The 25,951-nt window shown below is 47.8% G+C and overlaps 1 protein-coding gene across 2 annotated transcripts in view; it reads left to right on the plus strand.

The window, feature by feature from the left end:
* RPGR (retinitis pigmentosa GTPase regulator) overlaps nucleotides 1-25,951 on the plus strand; it is a 951,931-nt gene that overhangs the window by 776,033 nt on the left and 149,947 nt on the right. For both annotated transcript variants that reach the window (XM_069636551.1, XM_069636550.1), the window contains one exon: nucleotides 17,726-17,911. In XM_069636551.1, coding sequence (XP_069492652.1) covers nucleotides 17,726-17,911 — 186 coding nt within the window. The remainder of the gene's footprint in view (nucleotides 1-17,725; nucleotides 17,912-25,951) is intronic.

Here is a 25,951-nt window from a genome sequence, read left to right on the forward strand (position 1 = left end):
CCCACAGGTAGTTATTCTATGAGGGTTTAGTTAGATCTGTTGGAGGGCAAGTCAGATGAATGTAACACGTTTGGTAAAAATGTTAAATAATTGTGAATCATAAACCTGAGATCTGTGTGATATAAAATTTGGGGGAATCGGCAGGTGTGAACTCCCCTATTAGTCCAAAAAGTGTGTTTATGGCTTCAGGATGCTACTTATTACCACGATATGGAGACAGCTTTTATTCAAACTTTGCCACTACCTGCCTGCCCACCGGAGGTTTGGGGCCTGTATATTCAATACTTGCTTACAATAGCGGACTGATGCCATAGGGTGGAATAGTGACAAAAACCAACTTTTTTGTATGATTGATGTGCACAATGTAATGCTGGGTGGGCGGTGGGTGGAATCGGACTCCTTTTTTGTTTGTGTGTGGTTGAAAAAGAACAAAAATAAAGTATTTTTTAAAAAAATACTCTGTTCTTCAGCAGGGATCTCATTTGAATAGCTTTATCTGCAAGATGTTGTATGAATTAGCGCAGAGAATTCCGCCATACCAAGAAATAAGCGTAATTGCTCCTTACTGCTTGGTTTTACCACATTTCTCATGTTGTCCACTAACTGTTTAACAGTCCACTGGCTGATACCGTGTGTCCAATGTATTCAATTGTTTCTTGGTTGAATTTGCATTTCTCCTGACTCCGCTTAAGACCCCTCTCAATCAACATGGCCATTACTCTTTTCAACCGATCATCATGTGTTCTTTGGTCAGGAACAAAAACAAGCACATCATCTTGAGAGCAAATCACTCCTGCTTCATCTCAAAATGTTTGATAAATAATTCTCTGGAACACGGACGCTGCCGAAACCATTCCAAATCGCATTCTTACAAATTGAAAAAAACCTTCCGGAGTGATGAAAGCAGTTAGTTGTTGGAGTCATTGTGCAATTTTATCTGGTGGTAGGCGGATGGGAGGTCTAGCGAGGAACATGCACGTGCTTCTCCAAAATTGGAGAGTGTTTCTGCTATATTTGGGAGAGGATGATGGTCTGGTATTACACACTTATTCGGAGACCTCAGGTCCACACAAGGCCTTAATTTACCATTAGGCTTTAACACTACTACCAACGGCGATACCCACTCTGATGATTCAATTCTTTCAATTATTCCTTCCTGCTTCAGTTTCATTAGATCTTTCTTGACTTGTTCTCCAATAGTCATAGGTATGGTCCTCACTTTATGTACTACTGGTTTTGATCCTTGTGATAACTGTATCTTCTGCCCAAAGCCCCTTAAGCACCCAATCTCATTACTAAAGAGCTGTGGGAAAAGTTTTTCTGCATCACACAGTAGAACGCATTCTTCCTCATTTGGGTTTAACCAGATGTAGAGACGTTTTTGCTGTAACCAGCTTAATAATGGGATGCTTCCCTTTTCGGTAACATAACATTTTCCTGATGCAGACCTCCCTTTAAATTGAAACTATGCTATGAACCATCCCAAAATCTTTGTTTGCATGACCATATGCTTGTGGCTTTATGTCAACATCTTTTAGAGCACATTTGGGAAATTCTCTCTCCCATACATTCTTTGGCATTAGAGTATATTTTGCTCCGAATATATTATCCAGACTTGTTGACCGTTTATGCATACAAATCTTTAGGAGCCTCTAGGTCTTCTTCTTCATGTTGATGGTGTTGGACTTGCAACATTTCGCAAGATGACCCTTCCATTTACACTTTGTGCACTTCATCTCCCTCGCTGGACACAGCGTATCGTTTGCAAGATATCCTATTCCATTGCATCTTTAGCAGCGTCTCCGTGGTAGTGCTTTTGACTGTTTGGTTATGTTGGTGATGGTCTTTGGTTTTACTGTGGTTTTGTTGTTTGGCACTGCTGCAACATTTTCACTAGAGATCTCAACCATCTTATTCTGCAGAGCTTTCTTCTCAGGGCTCTTTGCACACTTGGTAGTGTGCTTTACTTCTTTGGCCACTCTGAGAACTTCATCTAAAGAAGGGTCACTTTTTTCCCACAACCTTTCTCTTATTTTCCAATCCAAATACTCCAACATGAATTGGTCTCTTAACCGGTCATCTAACTGTTGACCAGAATTACAAGTTCGTGCCAACCCCGTTCGAGCTATGATGGAAGCCTCCACAGTTTCTTCCTCTTTTTGAGATCTGATCAGAAATTTGTATCGTTCGAATATTATACTGAGTTTTGTTTCATAATGTTTGTCTAATTTTATTATGCTTTTTTTGTATTCATTTAGGCCGTCAGCTTCTTCATCGTGTAAATCCGTAAGCCATAACATTTTTCTTGACCCGGAGTTCCGAGACAGTGCATTAAAAGTGACTTCTTGGGAGGCGTGGCCTGGGGCGCCAGCTATGAGGCAGCTCCATTAATGGCCTCCGCATGGGTCCGCGGCTAAAAGCTATTTTCTCCTGGTTCCTGCTATGCCCTCCATGAATGCCTCTAGATTGAGGCAGCGGAATATCCCCAGCACCATCGCCTGCAACCTGGGAGCTTAACGCCCCCGGGTTCCCTGTAAACGCAGCGAAAGAAACGTTCTTCCAGCGGCCGGCACCGTATCCAAGATGGCAGCTGCCCCTCTGAGCCTGCGTCACAGCACTTCGCCAACTCCTCCTCCCCGTCGCGCGGTGGACACTGGAGACCGGAGCCTCTCTGGCGCACATTAAGGGGGCGCTGACGGCCCTAGCTCCCGCCTGCCCGCCAGCTACACCTCGCTCTGGAGCAGCTCGTAGGAGCCCAGCCTGCATCCCGCCATTGGACCACGCCCGATGCCTTGGTGAGCCCGCCATCAGCGTGATCCACGCACTGGTCCCCCGGGGGCCTGGAAGCCCCAGGTGAGGAGCTGGGGGTGGCCTAGCCTTCTGAGGCTCCCAACATCTGCCCCCTCGGCGGCCCATCGACCCATACAAATCCACGCTGCCCCTCCCTGCGGGGCCCCGAAACTTCCGATGGCTTCTCCCCAGCCCGGAGCGTGACGCCTTCCTTGCTTTCCTGGGGCACCCCTACCCACCTCCCCTCTTCGCTAGCCGGGGAGAGCCTGCTCCCGGCAGCTGCATCCTGTGCCCCGCCGCATGGGACCGCCTGGAGTCCTGTGGCCATCTTGCTCTGTGAGGCCCACCCATTACGGCGACCCACACCGCTTCCTGCAAGCCTGAAATTCTTTCCATCTCCTGGGGCGCTCCGGCCCACTCCACCCCCAATCGCCTCGGCTTCCTCCATTTTGGACCCTGCGCCACGTGGATTTGGGACGGGCCCCTGGAGGGTGCCCCCTCATTCTGAAGCAATAACTAAAGCGCTGAAGTCCTCCAAATCGGCTGACATTTCCACCATGCTACAGGCCTCGGATAAAGGAAAGAATGCAGATTCTGCCAAACTTACACCCCAGAAAGCGACCGACGACAAGGGGACGACCGCAACCAAAGAGGACCTCCAAGCCTTCATGTCGGATATCAAATCAGAATTTAGAACCTGCATGACGGAACTCATTGCTAAACTGGAACAAACTGACCAAAGGGTCTGTGGCATAGAGCAGAGGATGGGGGAGGCCGAGGACCTGGCCACAGATCACTCCAACTCGCTATCAGTACTACAACGCACCATCCGGACGTTAATGGAGAGAACCGAAATTCTTGATTTCAAACAGGAAGACATGGAAAACCGCTCCCGCCGCAACAACCTGCGCATCCGTGGGGTACCTACTTCAGTTTCTGATAAGGAGCTCCCTGAATATGTAAGCACTTTCTTCCAGTCTCTCCTACCGGATCTGGACGAGGCCCAACTCCTACTTTATCGGACCCATAGGTTGCGTCCTCGCCGGGGAGTGGACACCAACTCCCCTCCGGACGTAATTACAAGGGTCCACTTTTACACTTCTAAGGAGGCCATCACAGCAATAAGCCGATCAAAGGATGAGCTCTCTTTCCAGGGTGTCCCACTACAGATCTTCCAGGACCTCTCCCCTCTAACTCTTCAGAAGTGCAGGATGCTTCGCCCACTTTCTCTCTTCCTCCGAGACCAGCATATCCGCTACCGGTGGCTCTTCCCCACGGCGCTACAATTCTTCTACAAAGGCACCACCCACATCATCAGCCACCTCGATGATGCAGCTTCAATTCTCCGTCTGGATTCCCCCGGGACCTCAGATCCATCCTTCCCGGGCCGAACAAGCCCGGCCCCAAACACTACCTCCCCAAAGCCGAATCGGGCCCCTTGGTCAAGGGTGCAGAGACACCGCAAACCCAAATGACGTGCAAGGATGCCCGCAAAGGACACATAGCATTGGAACCACCTGAGCCGCTCGAATTTGCCGCGGACCCTATGCGGCCCATACCCTCCTCCAAGGCGGATGCCACCTTTTTACCCTTGGAGGAATTCCCAACCATGTTGGTTCTGTCGAACGACAGCCTGGGCAGCCAGGGGCCATGCCGATAGTCTAGAATCGGCCCCCTTGGTTGCAGTTTGGACCTCCCGTTGGAGGCAGTTGTTGGATGCTCATATCTCCCGTTGGAGACTAGTTTTAAAACTCTCAACCACAGGAGAACTTGAAATAGCCATGCTCTCACAGCCATGGCCGATTTGACCCCCCCCCACTTATCCTGCTCCCCCCAGCAAGCGAACTCTTTGAGCCAGCCGCCACACGTGAAACTCAAGTTCACCACCCTGAATGTTACGGGCTTGAACTCCCCCCTCCCTGAAGAGGAAATCCATCCTGCAAAGGCTACAGAACGATGGGACTTCGAACACTTTTCTGCAGGAAACATACTTGAACCTAGCAGACTTCACTCGTGCGCGAAGCAGACTCTTTCTGCTACAATTCTTTGCTTCCAGTGGAACTAAGAAGGGAGGCATCGCTATTCTATTCACGAAAGACCTGAAGTCCCAGATCCCGGACTGCAATGCCTGGATGGTCGCTTTATCGCAATAAAATGCACCGTCCTTGGTCAACTTTACACCCTCATCTCGGCCTACGCTCCGAACGAACACCAAGAAGGCTTCTACCAAGACCTAGAAGACTCCCTCCTCCCATTCATCAAGGGGCAATTCGTCATGGGAGGGGACTTCAATGGGGTCCCGGACTCCCTCAAGGACAGATCCCACCCCCTCGACATCCAGAGATTTGAAGTTGGCCACTGGCCTGCTCCACCTGTTCCGCACGCTGAACATTGTAGACTCATGGAGGGTATTGTCCCCGGATGAAAAGGATTTCACTTTCTACTCGTATGTGCATCGCACCTTCTCCAGAATCGACCTACTCCTGACCTCCCCCCAGATCCTGACCTTCACGGATGATGTGGTGATTGGCCCCCGGATCCTCTCGGATCACGCTCCAGTCACCCTAACGCTGCGGTCTCATGACCCGGATGCCCCTCCTCACCGCCAGTGGAGCCTATATGATCCTATTCTGGGGGACATGGCAGTGAGAGACTCAATCGCCAGGGCAATAAAAAACTTCTTTGCAGAAAACCGGGACGAGGATACCTCCCCGGCCAACACTTGGGACGCCATGAAGGCAGTGCTCAGAGGGGAACTGATCGCCCAAGGCACCGCATTCCACAAAAGAAAGCAGGTGACCCGTGCTGCCCTGGAAGCCGAGGTCCGTGAACCTGAAGCCACCCACAAAAGAAAGGGCTGGGCCCCAAAATCCTATAGAGTCCTGCAAATGGCAAGGAAGAGGCTTGAGGCGCATTACGCTGATACCACTGCGAACCTATTGGCCAGAACTAAGCAATGGTATAATGTTCATGACAATAAGGCCAACAAACTGCTGGTTAACAAGCTGGCCAGGGAGAAGAGCAGAAACTCCATCTTGAGCCTCCACGACCCGTGGGGGGCGATCCGCTATGCAGACCACGAGAAATTACGCCTGGCGGCCACCCACCACTCAAACATATTGACGGCAGCCCTGAGAGACCCGGCCGAGCAGCGCGGGTACATCCAAGAAGCGGCCTTCCCGCATCTGACCTCAGCGGCCAGGGAAGAACTTGAAGCGCCTGTTACAACCGAGGAAGTGGAGGCTGCCATCAAAAGCTTGAAATCTAGAGCCCCAGGTCCGGATGGATTTTCCACCCAGTTTCTACAAACTCTTCCGGCTCCAACTGGTGGCCCCCCTGGCTCGCCTCTTCAACTAATTTGCGGCCACTGGAACGGTCACTCCAACGATGCAGGAATCCATCACAGTCCTCATCCTCAAGCCTGGTAAGGACCCTCAAGAAATCAGTTTGTATAGACCCATCTCTCTGCTGAATTTGAATGCCAATATATAGTCTAAGATCCTGGGCAATCGTTTTGCACCTATCCTTCAGAGCATCATAGACCCAGACCAAACAGGGTTTATAAGTCACAGGTCGACGAAAGATAACATCCGCAGAGCACTGGACCTAATAGAGATCTCCAATCGGGACTCCCTACAACTGGCCCTACTGGCGCTAGACGCACCCAAGGCCTTCGACAAGGTGGACTGGTTTTACCAAGCCTTCAGCTGTGGTCTGACCTTCGGGAAAATGGTTTTCGCGAACTACCAAGCCCCTAAAACCAGGCTGAGAGTCAACGGCCTCCTATCGGACCCAATCCATCTCACATGCGCGACGAGGCAGGGATGCCCATTATCCCCGCTGCTCTTTGCTCTGACCACAGAGCCTAGCTCTACAAGTTTGTGAAAACCCCCGGATTAGTGGCCCGAAGATCGGCTCCGAACAACATAAAGTTGCCCTCTACGCAGACGACGTCCTGTTGACCATCACGAACATTGAAAGCTCCATTAGGGCGGCCCTGACTGAAATCCACGACTTCGGGAGGGCATCGGGGTTTGCCATTCATTTTCAAAAGTCCGCGGCGCTCGGAGTGGGCCTGACCCCGGCCAAACGAGAGACCTTAGAGGAACGAGGCCTGTTCCAATGGAGCACCCACTCGATCCCATACCTGGGGGTCCAGATTCCCTCGCACCCAACGAAAGTCTATCAGGCTAACTTTCCGCCCCGCTCTTCGAGGAACTGGAGAAGGACTTGGCCCGCTGGCAATTGCAAGAAATCTTCTTGTTGGGCCGCATCACGACATGTAAAATTATCCTTCTCCCTCGCTTCCTCTATGCCTGCGCCTCCCTCCCAACCCTTATTTCGCTCCCCCCCACCCCCCTACAGTGGCTCCAAAGGAAGATGATTGCCTTCATCTGGAAGGGGAAGAAAGCACGTATCCTGCAAAGATCGATGATGGCCAGCGCGAGACTGGGTGGATTGGGGGTGCCCGACCTCCAAAAATACCAAATTGCAGCGCAGCTGGCCCACCTTCAGGCATGGGGGCTCGCCACACGGCGGCCAAAATGGGTGGAGATTGAGCAATCCTGCCTCCCTCTCCCCCTCCGCTTCCTCCCGTTTCTTCCCACCGCCTCACGCCGGAGCTGGCCAGGAGTACTAACGACCAGGAAACAATCAATGAAGGCTTGGGAGGGGGCCCGCAAACATCGTGGCATTCCTGGAGCCCTGAGTGCACTCTCTCCAATCTTCTTCGACCCAGCGTTCTCCCCCGGAGCCCATCCAAGGAACTTTAAGAACTGGGTCGCGGGAGACTCCGCCCCCCTAACCTTTGAACGCTGTAAATCGGCATTCCAGCTAGCAGAGACGGAGAGATACTCCTACGCCCAACTCAGGCACTGTAGCTCCGAACGACCCCTTACTCCACTAGAGCTAACAGTGAGCGCCCTGCCGGCCCGGGGGAAAATCTCAACCCTCTATAAGCTTCTACTAGATGACCCCTTTCGTTCCAGGCCCTCCTATATGTCTCAATAGGAGTTGGACCTTGGGCACGCCATAGAGGACCACACGTGGGTGGACATCTGGTCCAGAACGCGCACAGCATCCCGCTGTATCACCAACCGGGAGTGCGCCCATAAACTGCTCCTGCGGTGGTATTATACCCCCCCCTCCTCCTCCATCACTTCCAACAGGCACTGGACCCTCACTGCTGGCGCCTCTGAGGCCTCCCAGGATCATACTTTCATATGTCGTGGACCTTCCCCAAAGTAAAGGAGTTCTGGACTCACTGCTTAACCACTATAAAGGACGTCACCCAGGTGGCCATTCCACTCACGCCTGAGCAAGTCCTCCTGGGGATCCCGCTACCAGACGTATTTCCGAGATCAGGGAGGAGAGCAGCCCTAGTATCCCAGTTCTTGCTGGCAGCCAAAATTACGGTTGCCCGCACCTGGAAATCCGTGGATGGACCCTCGATGACCCTCTGCTGGGTCAAACTCTGGGACATTTTGATAGCTGAGAACGTCACGGAAGCTAAAGCAGGACTGCTCCACCGATTTTATGGACATTTGGGCACCGGTGCTGGACTATGATCAGAACTTCCCTGCCCTGAGATATAAGCCACACCTGATTGCGAGACCCCTTCATTCTATGGACGATCCGTCGCCGCCGCCGGACCAGGCCAAATAGGAACAGTGCCCACCGAGGAACTTAGGGGTGGGGGAGGTCTTTGTGCCTTGTATATTTTGAGAAGCAATAAGTACTGTGAATGTATATGCTCCTGTATTTTGAGTTATAAATAAACACATTTTTTAAAAAAGTGACGACTTCTTCTCTGCACTGAAGTTTGTTCCACATACAGCTGCAGCATAATGCTCAAATTATGTTTTCCATCTTCTCCAGGGAACAGCAGGATCTCTGGGATTTGGAAGGAATGTAATGTTTTGCATCCTTATTGTGCCGCTTGCGTAGTGTCCTGCTGCAATTCTGATACTTGTTTGGCCTGAAATGTGCTAATATTCTCCCTTTTTTGGGGGATGCAGACAGGTCTTTATTTCCTTTTCGTTGTCCATGGCAGACCTTTATTATTCGGTATTGGAGGGGAGGTTGTGATTTCCATATTTCTATGCTTGTAGTGCAGGATCATGAAGATTCCCCCTGTTAGTAGCACAGGGAGCTCTTGATTCTATTAAAGACAAGGAGGCGAGCATTATGCTTCATCTTCTCATTTATTTAGCTCTCCAGCAGTTTCAACAAATCAATAAAATGTCCATCTTTTCATTGAAAACAAACATTTTTATTTTTTTATTTTTAAACTTCATTTCTTCATTTCCCATCAACCCTAGGTCCCTGTTCCCAGTGTCCTGGTCATGTGACCTAGTCCTTCCTCTTCCTGAGACGACCTCTTCTTTGACTGCTTTTCAACTGCAATCTTAACCATTACTGAACTGTCAACTTGTTCCGGAAAGTCTCTGAACTGTAGACCTCTGCGGAAAAGATCCCTCGCATTCTAACTTGCGATCCTGATCAACGTGTCCCGTTCTTTTCTCGAACGTGTTCAGCTATTCTTCTGATCGTCTCCTAAGACGGAAACAACAATACATATTAGGGCGGCGGATACACACCCTATTCTGAGAGGAAAATCTTGTTATTCATTCAGATACATATGACAGTACATTACTTCGTCATCACCTTGTCTCTCCCTTGTAACTAGGACGGGAAAGTAATGCTCGCCTCCTTGTCTTTAATAGAATCAAGAGCTCCCTGCGCTATTAGCAGGGGAATTTTCATTCTATGTCAAGACGGAGGCGAGCATTATGCTTGTTCAAAGCTTCTTACCATAGCTTCTGCCAGTGTGTTAATAGGTCTAAAGTAAAACGTTCTGAACGTATTATCACTTGCCCAATCAGCTGCTTTCAGTATATCTTGTAACGTTGCACCCTGCCTCACTGTTTTGGACGCCCCTGCCCCTCGCACTGAGTGTGCTCCAAATTTTGCCATGTCTATTCTTGCTAGAGTCATAACTTCTCTAACCCATCTCGCTATGGTGGCTGTCGCTACGCCCTTATGCGGCTTCCTGCACGCTATCAGCAATTGCGCCGTCCCCATCGGTCTCAGCTCAGCTGTCCTATTCACATATTCTTTTATACATGCGGCCACGCACCATTTTGGATGATCTTGCATATATGGGTATGTTATTGATGAGGAGTCTGTCTTCGTCCTCTTGGCCAGATGGAAAGTCACTCCGTCTGGACCGTATACCATTCTGTCTATTTCAAGGGCTCTGACATCTGCCACTCTTCTACAAGAAATCATGCACAGAAGCATCGCCAACTTTTCTGATAGTCTGCCTAGCGATAAGTATCTATTACCGGGCCAGTCTGCTAATAGTTGTAGTACGACTGTAACGTCCCACAGGGACTTGTATCTTGGTTGCGGTGGCTTTCTAAATCTAATCCCTTTTAGAAGTCTAATCACCGCTACATTCTCCCCTACTGGGGCTCCTTCTATAGGAGTATGGCCTGCTGATATTGCGGATCTATATACTCCAATCGTTCGATAGGCTTTGCCATCCTGCAAGAGTTCTGCTAGAAAATTCAGAATCTCTACTAAAGGGGCAGAAACGGGATGAAAACCTCTCCTTTTGCACCACCTTGACCATCTGTTCCATGCTGCGTCGTAGCTCCTTCTAGTCGACGGAGCCCATGACTCTGCGATGAGACTCGCAGCTTGTGCCGAAATTCCTGGGAGATTCCAGCGTTTCCTGCTATCCTGCACGCCATCAGCGGCAGCGTCCCCTTCGCTCTCAGAGGGTGATACAACCCAACTGGGTCCGTGAGAAGGTCTTTTCTTTGCGGCAACATTCTTGGATAGTCTGCTATCCGTTCCATCAGCGCTGGAAACCATACTTGCGACTTCCATATCGGGACTACTATTATCAGATTCGCTGCCTCCCTGCGAACTTTCATTAAAGCTCTGCTTATCATTACGAATGGAGGAAACGCATATAGTATCTCTTCTCTCCAATCTTGTAGGAAGGCATCTGTCTCCGCTGCAGCTGGGTCTAACCTCCAGCTGAAGAGTCTGCTCTTCTGTGCGTTCAGTCTGGACGCAAACAGATCTGTGTGAATCGGTCCCCAGAGCTTTTCTATCTGTTGAAAGACTGCTCTGTCTAGCCTCCAGTCGCTGGAGTCTGTTAGATGTCTGGAGTTCCAGTCCGCTACTACATTCTGAGCGCCTGGTAAATATTCTGCTATTACTGCCGTCCCTGACTCCAGACAGGAGTGCCAAAAGTCCTTGGCTATCTCCGCTAACAATCTGGACTTCGTTCCACCTAAGTGATTTATGTATCTGACTGCCGAGATGTTGTCCATCTTCAGAAGGATACATGAATTCACTTTGTCCTTCGTGAAGGCTCTGATTGCAAAAGAGCCGGCCAATAGTTCCAGGCAGTTTATGTGCAGCTTGAGCTCCTCCGAGCTCCATCTGCCTCCTGTTTGGAGCTCCCCACATCGGGCCCCCCAGCCTGCCCTGCTGGCGTCTGACTCCATTACTATGTCCGGGCGGTCGCCGAAAATGGCTCTGCCGTTCCATGCCTCCATGTTCTGGAGCCACCATTCTAGCTCTGTTCTGGACTCTTGGTCTAGCGGCACCAGCTGGTGGTAGTTGAGCCCCTGCTGAAGGTGTCTTATTTTCAGCCTCCGTAGTGCTCGATAATTTAGGGGTCCTGGAAATATTGCTTGGATTGATGCCGCTAACAGGCCCACAATCCGTGCTATCGTTCGCAGTGAAGTGGTTGGACTGCCGAGACAGTTCCTTATCTCTCTTTTTATGTCCCTGATCTTCCTGTTCGGCAGCTCCAGGGTCGCTGTCCTGGTATCTATGATAAAGCCCAGGAATTCCATGCTCCTTGCTGGCACCATCTCCGACTTCTCTCGGTTCACTAGGAAGCCCAGAGAGGTTAAGAGGTTCACTACCCAGCTGGTCTGGTAGCGAAGAACATCTTTGCTGCTCGCCATCATTACGATATCGTCTAGGTAGATGAGGATCCGTATTCCTTTCTCTCTGATCGCTGCTGCTACTGGCTTCATCAGTTTCGTAAATGCCCAGGGAGCGGACGCTAATCCGAACGGCATCGTGGCAAACTGCCATAATTGCCCGTCCCAGTCGAAAGCCAGGAAAGATCGATATTCTTTTTCTACTGGAATCGTGAGATATGCATCTTTCAGGTCTATTCTGGCGAGCCAGTCGCCCTGTCTGAGTGTGTCTCTCAGCTGGTGAGTTCCTTCCACTTTGAAATGGTTGTAGACTACCCACTTGTTCATGTCCCTCAAATTTATGACTGGTCTCACTTTTTCTTTTCTGTGGACCAGGAACATATTGCTGATGAACCTCAGAGCCCTGCAAGGCTCGAAAGCTGGCTTCTTCGCTAGACTCTGTAGTTCTGCGTGTAACAAATCTTTCTCTGTTCGCGCAGCTACTATTGGTCTGGGGGCATTGTACTGGGTTGGGGTCTGGATAAATTGTATGTGTAAGCCTCTGACTGACTGTAGCACACAAGCATCGTTGGAAAGCGCGCGCCAGTTTTCCCAGTACTTCGCTGTCCTCCCCCCTACTGAAGGATATGTGGATGCTCTCACCTGTGGGGATGTACTGTCCTCTCCCTTGTCCTCTGCCTCGCCTTCCTCTGGGGAAGCGGCCTCCGGGTTGGAAGAAGGTGTCTGGTTTCTTATCCTCCCAGTATTGCGCTCTGTTTGATTGAGGCCTTCTGGACGTTTGATAGCGACCGGCCACTCGGCCTCTGTATCGACCGGTCCCTCCAAAAACTCTTCCGGGTAAGATCTTTTTTATTGAGGCTTGTGCTTTTTCCAGCGAGGTATAGGTCCCTACGAACCTCCCCATCTCCTTTCCGAATGTTTCACCGAATAGCAGGCTCTGTGCTGCCTCGCCCACCCCGTAAGAGGATAGGTCTCCTAATTTCTGATCTATTTTCAACAATAGTCCTCTTCTGCGTACAGAGGATATCGCACAGTTTGCGTTCCCTTACAGACATACGGCTCTTTGAGCCCAGTTTGCCAACACTTCTGGGTCGATCTCCTCCCCTGTATCCTTCGCTCGCTCTGCCAGGTCCATAATTTTTGCCAGTGGACCAGCTAGATCCAGGACCTTCTCCTGGCAACTCCTCAATGAGCGGTCAATCCCTTTTCTGGGATCCCTGTTTGATTTATCTACAAAAGCTAGCATTTTTGGATCTAATTCAGGTGCCTCTGCCACCTTTCCTGGGAGTTCCGGTCTAGGGCATTCTGCCCTCATCCTTTGCCTCACCTCCTTCTCAAGTGCTTTACGAAGCCTCTGTGTCATGTATCGCGCCACTCTTGGAGAAGGCACCCATTCTGAGGATTTCGGGTTTCTGATCTCCTCTGGCTGAAACATATCTGAGGTTTCTTCCTCAATATTGTTCAATTTCCTCAGTCTCTTTTTTGGAGGTGGTAAACTCCCTTCATCTCCTTCCTTATCATCTCCCTCCTGCGAGGATGTCGGAGATTCTGCGAGATCCTCTTCATGAGGGACCTCTTCTTCTGTGTCTCCCATATTTTCTTCCCCTGGGTAGGGGGTCATGAGGCTTGGCACCCCCGACTTGGACATAAAGGCTTCTTTTAGCCTAAGAAAAGCGTTGGATGCCTCTGGGGCCTTTGGATCTACCCCTTCAAGTTGGCCCGGGGGGTCAGAAGAGTTCGCTCTCTTCCGGGCCTTACTACACCCCTGTGGGCCCTCTGGCGCGGCCCTTGTGTACGTGCTTGCTCGTGGTGTGGTGCTTCTGTCTCTTTGACTCAGGAAGGATTCAATTGTCTGCAAGCGTTCCTGCAGGGGTCTAACCCCAAGAGCCACTGCCTCTACGAGTGATTCGCCTAGCACATCTTTGAAGCTTTGAGCCAAGTCTTCGGAATATGTGGCTTCTTGCTCCTCCTCACTCCATTCGTATTCAGCCATGCTTTGTGCTGGCAGGTGCCTGGTAATACCTGTATAGGTGTATTGGCACGTCCACTACTCACTCTTCTTTGAGGCTGCACCTGGGCTGCCGAGCAGCTTCTGTATTAATCAGTGCAGGGCACTGTAATGGTGGTATGCTCTGCCTGAGCTGTAACGCTGCAATTTATGCCTTAATTCACTCCTCCGGAGTCTCCGTGTCACTAGCGTACTATTATTGATTGTCACTGACAGGAGACCGGGGCGCAATGCCCGCGAAATGTTTCGGAGCGTTTTTGGCCCCTCCTTTCCAAAGGAGGGGGCCGTACGTTCCCCCAATCCTTATGCCGGGACTCTGGGCATTAGGCTCCTCCCCTGCGAGGTTGGGGGCTGCGAGCGGGACTCTGCTCGAGCTCCCACTCCACCCCCCCCAAGGGTGGGGGCTACCGCTGCGCTCGCGAAGTGGAAACAATGAACTTCTGACGAACCCCTAATGTGCTGGAAATGCAGCACGGGGTCGCCGCACTATAAAATTAAACCGACATCATAACCTCGGAATAATACGCTGCGCGGTCCCTGCGCTTACAGCTCATATGTTTATTGCATGCAAATTTTAAATATATACAGTCAATCTGGTCAATACCCTCATACAAATGCTGTAAAGTTACGCAGCTAGATGAAAAGGGTACTTATCAATGGAGAGCAGGAAAAGAAGAGAGGTTTCAGGAAGAGGAAGGACTAGGTCACATGACCAGGACACTGGGAACAGGGACCTAGGGTTGATGGGAAATGAAGCTTAAAAAAAAATGTTTGTTTTCAATGAAAAGATGGACATTTTATTGATTTGTTGAAACTGCTGGAGAGCTAAATACATGAGAAGATGAAGCATAATGCTCGCCTCCGTCTTGACATAGAATGGGAGAGGCCGCAACGCTGCTTGTACATTGCTAAGCAACAGCAGCGTTCCAAGCTCTTAGCGCATACCTCAGAAGTCCTTTGTTATTAGTGAGAGGGGCACGGGATGACGCAGCGTGGGGCCACTGGCGGGTCCTTTCTTCTCGCTCATCGTAACCGAAAAATGCAAAACTTTAAATCTGTGATATGATTTCCGTATTGAAATCTTTTCAAGCGCTCTTTGGGAGGGGCGCGGCACTTGCTTCTTACCTGCTGGTGAGGATGACGAGGAGTGGAAATTTCATAGAAACTCAGGCCAGGGTGGTGCCCAAGAATTATATACTATGTGGGTTGCTGACAATGGGTGCTCGCCTCCAAAGTGAAGTGTACGACACAGAGGAAGCAGACCGTGATACAGCAGGTATTTATTGGGTTACTTCATGAAGCCCATTGGCAAGACAGCTGGAGTAGGCATCCTCATCCGTCCACTCCAACTGTCCTCTCTCCTGCTCCCTTACATTCCAGAACTCATTCACACCCATACATTTCACTCATGCTGCATGAACACCAAGCACACTACAACCCCGTAATCAAGTTTGATCCTTACCAACAGTTTTATTTTTCAAAGTAGAAACCACTGACCATATTTTGTTTTCATCATTATCTCATTGTATTCATGTCCTCTGGTCAGTTAACTGGTCCTTCCCTCAAAATGTTAAGTCAAACAGTATTTCACAATTTATTTTTTTAACTAAACACTGCCTTTCTTTACGGTGCAAACAACTCCTGCTACCAGGATATAAAAATGGAGCTCCATTCCAGAGTACGTACGGGTTTCGAAGCACCTGCTTCATATACTGTGTTACACAGCATGTAACATTTTAGACCCCCATTTCAGGGGAGATGGGTGTGAAGTCTTTTCAAGCACATAAGTGTTCAGAAGTGTATTATTTCCATTGTGCTGATAGGATGCATGCCTAAGGTAACCCTTAATCAACCGCGACTTGATAATGCCCATTCGATTTCCCCATCGCTGTGTTGACCCTATCTTTACTTTTCCGGGTCCTGGGTCACATAGGACGTGGGCAGTCAAAATAAACTGGTGAACGCTTCCTTCCATCACTGCAGGACAAGAGGTTTGATTTTCATGGACATTTTAACTGCACACCTCTACAGGATCAAATCAAGAGTAATGTGTCCTCAACTGCTATGACCTTATAGAGCTTGTCCTTCAGCAGCACACCTGCCATCCTCAGGCATACCAACTCTGGTCCCAACTGATGCTCTCAGAACACTCAAACAAAATCAACCATACAACATCACTGAGCTGTCATTCCCTAACAGTCACCGATATGTGTAGGTCCTCAATTGCTTCTTATCTAGGTTTGCGCTTTAGAAGTCCTCTGCATACATACATACTACATACATGGATTAGCTGTCAGCATATTGTGCTTGGGAGCTGGATTGGTTACTTTCAGTACAGGTATGGTCTTTCAGTGGCCCAAGCGACCATGGCCCTGTTTCTTCTTGTTCCACAGACCAGACCTGCTTGCAGGAAGTATACCATCTTGAGTTATTAAACTAGGCGGGAGAGCGCAATTGCGCACAAGCCCATGCTCCACAACTCTCTCTGCTCTTACTGCTTCTGAATCTCTGGCAGTAGGTGCACAAGTCACTGTTTGTGGAGCCTCATACTTGTGAACCCCTGCTCATTCTCTTGGTTTTCTACACTGCAGTGTTCCATTAATAACAAAGCTGCTGGCTAGGTATCTAACACATGCCTCGGTTGCTAAGACTATACACTCTTTTGGTGTACCTCAGCTGTCCTCCCGTGATTCTCTCATCCTCTCCTAAACAGCAGATGCACAGCCCCAGTTTAATCTGCAACAAACTAACCTTTGAAAAAAGTGACAAAAAAGTGCCATGCCTTCTATAACTCTCATCCTTGCTGTGGGTCTGTTAGGTCCTGACCGCTGCAATTGGATCTCCCTAAACCTAGTAAAATCCTTAGAGAAGGTGTTCAGTCCAGAGCTATGCCACTCACACCTCTCCAGGTGGAAGCATCTGACCAATTTGCCCCACCCTATGGAGTCTGCTCTAGCTACCCATCAGACAGTGTGCCATCGGCAAGGCCCTCTGCTAAGTTCATAAAGCTAGCCCCAGCATACTTATCAGACCTTTACTTGTTTTACCCAATGGTCATAGAACACACATCTTCCTTCCACAATAAACTGTCTACCCAATCAACAAGTACTTTAGTGGAAGATCTGTGCAAGCTCAAACTCTGGGCTCGTAACTCTTTCCCAGAACTTGGGGACATTCAGCAAAACCGTGACGTTGCACATTTCCTTTTCCATGATTAGGCAACAACATCATAACCTCACCATCATTTTATCCCTAACACGACTTGCATTGACCTGTCTTTACATCACTCAGCTCTGTGAAACAGACTTTGGGCTGTGCAACTGGTACACAAAACAATATACAAAATAGGCCGTTGTAATTTAAAAAGCCTTTTATATCATTAAATTAACGTTTAGTTGAGGTGTAGTGGCCTTCTCACATGCCTCTGGAGGTGGTCATGCTAGGTTTTCAGACCCCGTCTTTGAGGCTCAATTCAAAGTGGGGTCATTACGAGGTTGCCGGCAAGCCCCTGGTAGTACCGTCGGCTAACCGGCAACCTCAGCTTACCGTTTCCACCACCCGATATCCTGGTATTACCAGGATATTACGGGCGGCGGAGTAACTGTAAGTTCCCATTCCCATGGAGTCCCTTTGGACTCCATGGGATGGGAACTACTGAAGTACAGGCACTGTTATTAATGGTGCTGGTGCTTCAGTGAATTATCTGCCGATAGGGGCCTGAACTACCAGCAGGTCAGGCACGCCAGTAGATCATTGCCCCTACCGGCAGACTCGGAGTATGCCGGTCCAGAAAAGGATCTGGTACACGTTGTTAACGGCATATTTTTCCAGACTGCATACTCGTAATGAAACCATTAATATATCACCCATTGAACAAAATATTGTGCTTTTGATATTGGTCTTTCCTCTGTTTACTTGGATATTAACACAAGCTGATGTTGTGCTGTTTTTGCAGGTTTCCTGTGGTGGCTGTCACATGCTAGTCTTTGCCATTCCAAGGCAAAAGGGGTCTGATGAAAGCATCCACGACGACTTGAAAGAGAATCACTTAACCGTTAATTGCTCTGACCTGGATGGTGATGCCTTAACAACCACCCCCTTTCAGAGAACTTTATCTGCTAGGCACAGGCGCAGAGAAAGGGTACGTGTTTTGCAGAACCTTGTGGCTTGTAATGTCTGGTCGTGTCTTGTAATGTCTGCTCCTTGTTCACCTATATAAATGTAATCTTTATAAACGGTTTACTCAGTTTCATTCAGCTTGTTCATGTCCTGTGTGGTGCCTGTGCTGACTCGTCTGTTCGCTCTTCTCCAATATTTTGACTAATATTTTGGTTGTACCTACTTGTTATTTGTATCCACTTCCTTCATATAGCAGTAGCTTGGTCCTTTCTTTATGGCCTCAAAGTGTTTATTTTTAGTTTCAAGGTTGTCAAACTGAAATCATTAGGTGTTGCCATGCTAGGTTTGCTTTCAGGATAAATACTGACAAGGTAAAACATTCCAATTAGCAGTGATCAAAATAAGGATCAAATAAGGAGGAGCTAAAACCAGTTCCTGGCTATCAGCATTAACCAGTAGGCAGGAGTTATAACGGGGAACAGCAAGTTAATACAAAGCCCTAAATGCAACTATCAAATGAGATCCACAGAATAACCTTTTGTCTGTTATATATGTCCCATTGTGCATAAATGTGTCTGCTCATTTATACATATTACCAAAGGCATATAGTTAAAGTCTTGAAGGTATGTTTATACTAGGGCAAGGGAATGCAATCTGTGGCTCTTCAGATGTTTTGAACTACAACTCCGATCAACCCTAGCCACAATAATCAAAGGTGACAGATCATGGATGTTGCAGTCCAAAACATCTGGGGAGCCGTGGGTTTCTAAACCCTTGGCCTAGGGATGCAAAAGTTGCTGTTTGTGTCAAGCTACGCAGGCTTTTCTACGCTAGAAGTAGGACCTAAATTGCTCACTGGTCCTGCCAATTTCAAACCCAGCAGTTGACACATGGAATCATTATTAGCCACCTCACAGACAATCAGAATGGCCAGTAAGCAGTTAATAACTACTGGTATATACTACATTCAAAACATTCTGACTGCAGAAATAGGCAGGGAAATAGCAGAAAGGATGTCTTCTCATTGAAGAGACAAACATGCAATTCCCCAGCAAGATATTTTACAATAAGACACTGCCTTTGGTGAAGGATCTTTTTTCAGCTTCACTGTTTGAGACAATCTTCAGTTTATAAGATCAGAGAGAATGTTAAAACACAGAAATACTTTTACATTACAGCTAATGTGTACTCATGTTAAAACCTTTCCAGTTCATCCAAGTTTACAATTAAAATGCTTATCTTATAAATAAAATCTTATTTAAAAACGAAAGAGTAAAACCTCATTTATTTTGCAAACACGTTTTGTCTATTTACTTTACTCAATATAAAAATAATTGTATTTCTTTACCACCACAACTCTTAAACCTGTATAGCTGTTCCCATTATGTGCTAAAATCCTTATGGATCCCGTGTGCGGTTATTATCGCCTGTGATAATGCCCATTCCCCAACATATGGCAGATAATTATGCTATGATAATGACCCTCCTGAGGTTTAATTTAGATTTGAAGTATGGAAACCTATTGTTTCTGGATATCCTAAACTCCAGGGGTAAATTTGGCCCCTGAGCATTTCAATTCAGCAACCTTAAATCCATTGTCAAGCAGGTTCATTTAGTCTCCTATTCGACACAAAATACAGTTGAAGATTGGGAGAGTTTTGACGCAACTTTACTATGGATTTTCTTCTGATGGCATGAAGTGCATTAGAAGGACAACAATTGATGATTTGTTTGTAGAAAAGAAAGTCACTTAGAGCATTAGCGAGTTACATCTCGCAATTAATGCTAAGCGAACAAAATGTACAGCTTCTGTACTCTGAGTATCCCCAGAATCTGAGCAAGGGAAGAGGACCCAAAGTTCGAGTCCTCACGTCATGATTAAAGAATCATTCTTTAATCATGGTGGAAGTAGGACTCTATGTTGCCGTGCACGGGCAGACAATAGATCCACAGAGGCTTCTGAAGAAGAGGTATCACCTCGAAACGCGTCAAGCCATTGAGAGTGGAATTTCCATCAACTTTTGATTATGTTGACATTATAATGTTGTTATGCAATTTCTCCTGTCTTCACTACATTTTTATGTATAAATAAATAGGTGCTCACTTCATCCCTGTACACCTAAAATGCAGAAACCATTGTTCCTCTGTTTGATGTTATAAATTTTGTCGAATCAATTCTCTGAAGAGTGCTTAAAGACGAATGTTGCTAACTATATCCTTAAGAATCTACGCCCTTGTTGCGTAGTCCAAGAGTGTGCAGGGGACGTGAGGACTTGAACTTTGGGTCCTCTTTCCTTGCTCTTATTTGCTATAGGGTTTTTGTGCCAAAACCCTCTTTTCCTCCTCTGCACCTCATAAAAGTATCGACACCACTCCTTGTGGTTTTCAAAATAATATTTTCAAACATCTCCTCTATTTGGGTGTGCACTCACTCCACCACTATCCCCAGAATCTCCCAGCACCATACACCAAATGTCAGTGTGGTATGTCTATTGAATGGGCTAGCTTGAAAATGGTCTGTAATCAGATGAATCTCATTGCCGTTTCTTGTCAATAGTAATTGACGTATTTAACAAGAATTATTAAAGGCATTGGGGCTGGCCTTTTTATAGGTGAAAGTGTGTATAGATGGATAGGAGTAGGTAGGATGGATGGGTGTGATTGTGTGGACGGATGTTATTGGGTCGATGTGGTGGTGTATGCTTGAGGATGGGTCAAATAAGGATAACTTTGATTGGATTGATGAGTGTATTTGTGTTGACTGATGAATAGGTGAAACTGTGTGGTTTTAGTGAGATTGGAGGCATGGATGGATGGATGGATGGATGGATGGATGGATGAATGAGTGTGATTGATCAGATACAACATTGGTACGATTGTGTGGGTGTGACTGTGGGAGAGATGAATGGATGGGTGTACCTGTGTTTATTGGTGAATGGGCGAGAAAGTATGGATAGATAGGTGTAATTGAATAGAATATTGGAATTGATAGGGTGGGTTTATTTATTTGCATTTGTATAGCGCACCTACAGCCCTGAGGCATCGTTGCGCTTGTTACAAGAATTTTATAAGCATTTTCAGTAGGCAGGGTTACATGTGACCGAGAGGTCTCTTAGTTACAGGTACAGTATTCATCACATATTTTAGTACACATAAGAAAACAGTTGAATAGTTAGATGAAGAGTTGTGTTTTGAGTGGTTTGCGGAAGGCTAGGTGGGACTGAATCATTCTTAGGTTAGGCAGAAGGGCATTCCATTGTGTGGCTGCTATCATGGGGAAACTGGAAACCTCCTGCACGGGCCTTTTTCGTTTTAGGCACAAGGATAAGGTTAGAGTACCCCTCCCTAAGAGGTCTTGTGGCAGTGTGTTTCACAATCCTCTGTACAAGGTACGGAGGGGCAGTATCATGGAGGAATTTGTGCGCCAGGGAGAGAGTTTTAAAAGTGATTCTCTGTTTAACCGGGAGCCAGTGGACCTGTCTCCTGATTTCTGAGATGTGTTCTTTCCTTGAAGTCCCAGTGGCTGCCCTGAGGGCATTTGTTTTGCGCTAGTTGTAGTTTAGAAAGGTTTTTGCATGACGTCCCAGATAGTAGGGCGTTACAATAGTCTAGTCTAGAGCCAATGATGGCTCTGGCTATGGCGAGACAATTCTGTTGTGATAGAAATGGTCTGGCTGCGTTGATGATTTTCGCGTAGTAGGCTGATGATGTGGAAATAGCATTCACTTGTCTGTCCATGGTGAGGTTTGAGTCTAGGTAGACGCCAAGTGTTTTGACATAGTCGGACACCCTGATGGGTGTGTTGTCAATAGTGAAAGAGGAGTATTCCTGACTGAGGTTACCCAAGGTAGTGGGTGAGCCGATGAGTAGGAGTTCAGTTTTTTTGCTGTTTAGGCAAAGCCAGTTGTCAGCCATCCAGGATTGGATAGTTGAGTAGACAGCCGTGAGATTAGACATGTCAGTTTTGTAGTCACCTGTGAGTGGGATTAACACCTGCGTATCATCTGCATAATTGGTGTATGATATGCCCAGGGAATCCAGGATGCTAAACAGTGGCCTGGTGAAATGGTTATAGAGCGTTGGCGCTATGCAGGACCCTTGTGTGGGACTCCACATTTAAGGAGGCTAGGGGAGGCAGAGGCTGAGTCAGAGAAAACTTTCATAGCCCTGTCTTGGAGAAAGGAGGTGATCCAGTTGCGTGCCTTGGGGGAGAAGTTAGCTGCAGAAGCAAGGTGACGGCATAGAGTGTTGTGGTCGACCAGGTCGAAAGCAGCTGATAAGTCGAGGAGCAGGAGGAGTGCAGGTTTGCCTATGTCTCTCATGTCGTCCATTTGGTTCTTTAAATCGAGAAGGGCTGATTCAGTGCCATGTCGTGGGTGGAAACCTGATTGCCGCAGGCCTAGGAGTTGGTTCTCCTCCAGGTATTTTTGAACTTGCATATATGCAGCTTTGCCGAGAATTTTTAGCAGGAATGGGACCGTGGTGATTGGCCTGTAGTTCCCGGGGATGGTGGGGTCGAGTGATGGCTTTTTTATTAGCGGGTGTACCCAGGCTTCTTTGAGATCTTTGGGAACAAGAACTGACTTGAAGGAGGCATTGATAAAGGCAGTGAGGAAGGGAGCCAAGGTGGGAGCAGATTCTTTGATGAGTTGGGCTGGGCAAGCATCACCTTTGCAATTGGAGGGTTTAATAGATTTGAGCAGGGTAATGGCCTCCGATTCCGTGATGTCTCTGAATTCGAAGGGGGGAGTGGAGTTCAGTGCAGGTGAGGTGGGTGCTTTGCTGTCCTGGCTAGCTATTAGCTTTTCAAGCACTTTTTGGTGGCCAATGATTTTGGATTGAAGGGTGTTGAGCTTGTCTAGCAATTCTGATTGAATTCTGTTGCACCAATTTGCATCCTTGATGAGCGTAGGAGGGGGGGGTAGAGGGTTTTCCAATTCTCTAAAGATAGAGAATATTTCTTTGGAGTTGGATTTGGCATCATTAATCCTTGAGTTAAATGAGAGGGCTTTAGCTTTGACGACATTATTTTTATATGACCTGGAGATGGTTTTGAAGGCCTCCCTGTTTGATTCTGAGGGGTTAGCTTTCCAGGTAGAGAGGGCGGATTGTTTTTCTGAGCATTGTTTGAGTAGCTCATTGGAGAACCAAGAGTTGGAGTGCTGGATATTCTTGGCTTTCTTGGGGGCCAGGGGAGCAATGGCGTCTATAGCTTTGGTGATGATGTTTTTGAAGGTGCTAGCGAGAGTGTCTGGGTTATTGGAGGAGGGCATCTGAAGCGCGGGAACCATTAGTAATGGCGCCAGATTTTCCGCTGTGAGTTTACGTGAACTCCTGGCGAGTGCCGCTGGACAAGGGGTGATGGGGACGGAATCCTTTTTCTTAGCAGTGAGGTTGAACTGGATGTAGTGGTGGTCGGACCATGGGATAGGTGTATTGGCAGTGACCAAGATGGAGCAATTGTGCTGGTTGACCCAATCCAGGGTGCGTCCTTTGATGTGAGTGGGTTCAGAGATGGTGGGTGTGAAGCCAAGGGTGGTAAGGGCTTTATTAAGGGCTTTGGCGTGATGGTCTTTAGGGTCATTGAGGTCCAGGTTAAGATTGCGCAGGAGGATGATTTGGGAGTTTTTTTTTTATATTATCCAATAGGGCGTGGACGAGAGAGTCTTGGAAGTCAGTGCAGGGGCCCGGAGGTCGGTATACAATGTGAATATTGATGGTGCAGGTGTGAGACAGGTTGAAGTTAAGTGGGAGGTAGTCACAATTGAGTCCAAGTTGTCCCTGTTGTCTCGGTGATTCCCTGATGCTAAGGGAGTTCTTGGCAATGTGGGCAACACCCCCCCCCTCTCTGATTGGTACGGTCTTTCCTGAAGATGGCATAGTCTGTAGGGATAGATAAAGAGAGAGTTTCAGTAATTACAAGTATGTCGAGATTGTCTTTGGTGATAAGATCATGAATGTCAAGGGGATGCGCAGGAATAGAACGTGCATTAACTAGTGCACACTTTGGAGTATGGTCAGGGTGCTGTGGGGTGATGTGAGATGGGGTAGAGGTGTGGTGTGGAGTGGCAAAGAGGTAGTGAGTGGCTCAATGTGGGCAAGATTGTTACATACAGAGTGGTTAGATGTGCATGGAGTGGCAGGCATTTAAGGTGCAGGCATTTCAGTGGGCATAGGCAATGCAACAACATGATTGGGCGCAGGCATTTCAGTGGGCACAGGCAATGCAACAACATGATTGGGCACAGGCATTTCGGTGGGCAAAGGCAGTGTAACAACATGATTGGGCGCAGGGATTTCAGTGGGCACAGGCAATACAACAACATGGTTGGGCGCAGGCATTTCGGAGGGCAAAGGCAGTGTAACAACATGATTGGGCGCAGGCATTTCAGTGGGCACAGGCAATGCAACAACATGATTGGGCGCAGGCATTTCAGTGGGCAAAGGCAGTGTAACAACATGATTGCATACAGAGTAACTTGTGTGAGTTTTATCGTCCACGCCTGGGCTCTGAGTGTCATTCAAAGTTCCATTAGTGAGCCTTTTGGTGCTGTTAGAGCGGGCGTTATGCTCAGTGGAGGGGGCGTCTCTGAGATTAGTCGGCATGCCGCGTACATATTTGCAATCGCAGATGGCTTGTCGCAGACACCTGCTGGCAACTCTGAAGTTGCGGACGCTAGTGGAAGGTGCATAGCAGCGCATCGGAAAGGGCAGGATGCGTGTGCGGAGATGGAGGTTTCTAGCAAGTAGGACAGCATGGTACATGTGGATTGGAGATTCATTGCGGATCGGGCTATGCATTGAGGTGGGAAAAAGGGGCGTATGAGGATGGGGTGAAGAGCCTTACCTCTTTGCATACGCCATGCGCCTTTGAGCCCCGACGAGCAGCACAGAGCTGCAAAGAGGGATGACGGCCTTTCCTCCTGGCCTTGCCTATGCAGCTTTGCCTCGCGGCGTGCCTCCTCTCCCTTTAAAGCAGGAGAGGAGGTTGCGGCGAGTTGTGGGGGCCAATCCGGCTTCCCTGGAGCTGGTGTTGTGGCGGTTGCCACGATCACGGCGGCCATTATAGGAAGGTAACGGCTCTCGTGGCTCGTAGTGCTTTTTAAAACAGCTGGGTTGATCTATCGATGGATGGGTTCTATTCGATGAGTCAAACATATATATTTTTTATATATATTTATTTTCAAGAATTTTAGATAATTAAACAACATATTACCAAAAATTAAACAGAATATGTAACACATTACACTGCATTACATAAGCAAATAAACGAAAAGTAATGCAAAGCATGAAGAAGCACCACCACATTCTAAATAACTAGAACAACATTTGCTCCTTCTTATGCATAAATACCTAATCAGAACTCCTTGTACATAAACTCCAACACAAAACAACAAAAAAGAAAAAAAGAAAAAAACACAAAGACACTTCACAGACTGAACAAAACAAAACAACAACAGGAATGGGGAATCTTCAATCAATGCTCACACTCATTACCAGTCCGTTGGGCCCTTTCAAAAAACAACCAATCCCCAGTTACTCAACCACCATACAAATCATTAAATGGTGCCCAAAGAGCCAGATATCTATCTTCTCTGCCCTGTCTCACAAACATCACACGCTCTAAGTCTGATAATACTAATACATCATTAATCCAATTCTCCACTCTAGGCTTTTTCCTTGTCTTCCACACCATCAACACCTGCTTCACCGCAACCACAAGCACTTTATCAATCCACTGCCCATATCTACAAGCAACTGCGCATCGTCCCTTTCCTGATAAAAGCAATACCTGCATAGGCATCCTAGGCATATTTATGGACAAAATCGCATCTAGTCTATCGAAAATTTCCACCCAGAAGTTCAACACCCGAGAACAATACCGCAACATATGAATCATAGTCCCCCCCTCCTTCCCACATCCCCAACACAAATCATCATCAGTTAGCCCTAATGTACACATTCGGAACGGAGTCCAATACAGACGTCCCAATATTTTCAAGTGAATTAATCGCAACCTAAGATCTAATCTACTCCTATATCCCACACTCCACATATTTTC

This window comes from Ambystoma mexicanum, chromosome 7p (assembly GCF_040938575.1).
Source record: "Ambystoma mexicanum isolate Mex_15411 chromosome 7p, UKY_AmexF1_1, whole genome shotgun sequence".
NCBI lineage: Eukaryota > Metazoa > Chordata > Amphibia > Caudata > Ambystomatidae > Ambystoma > Ambystoma mexicanum.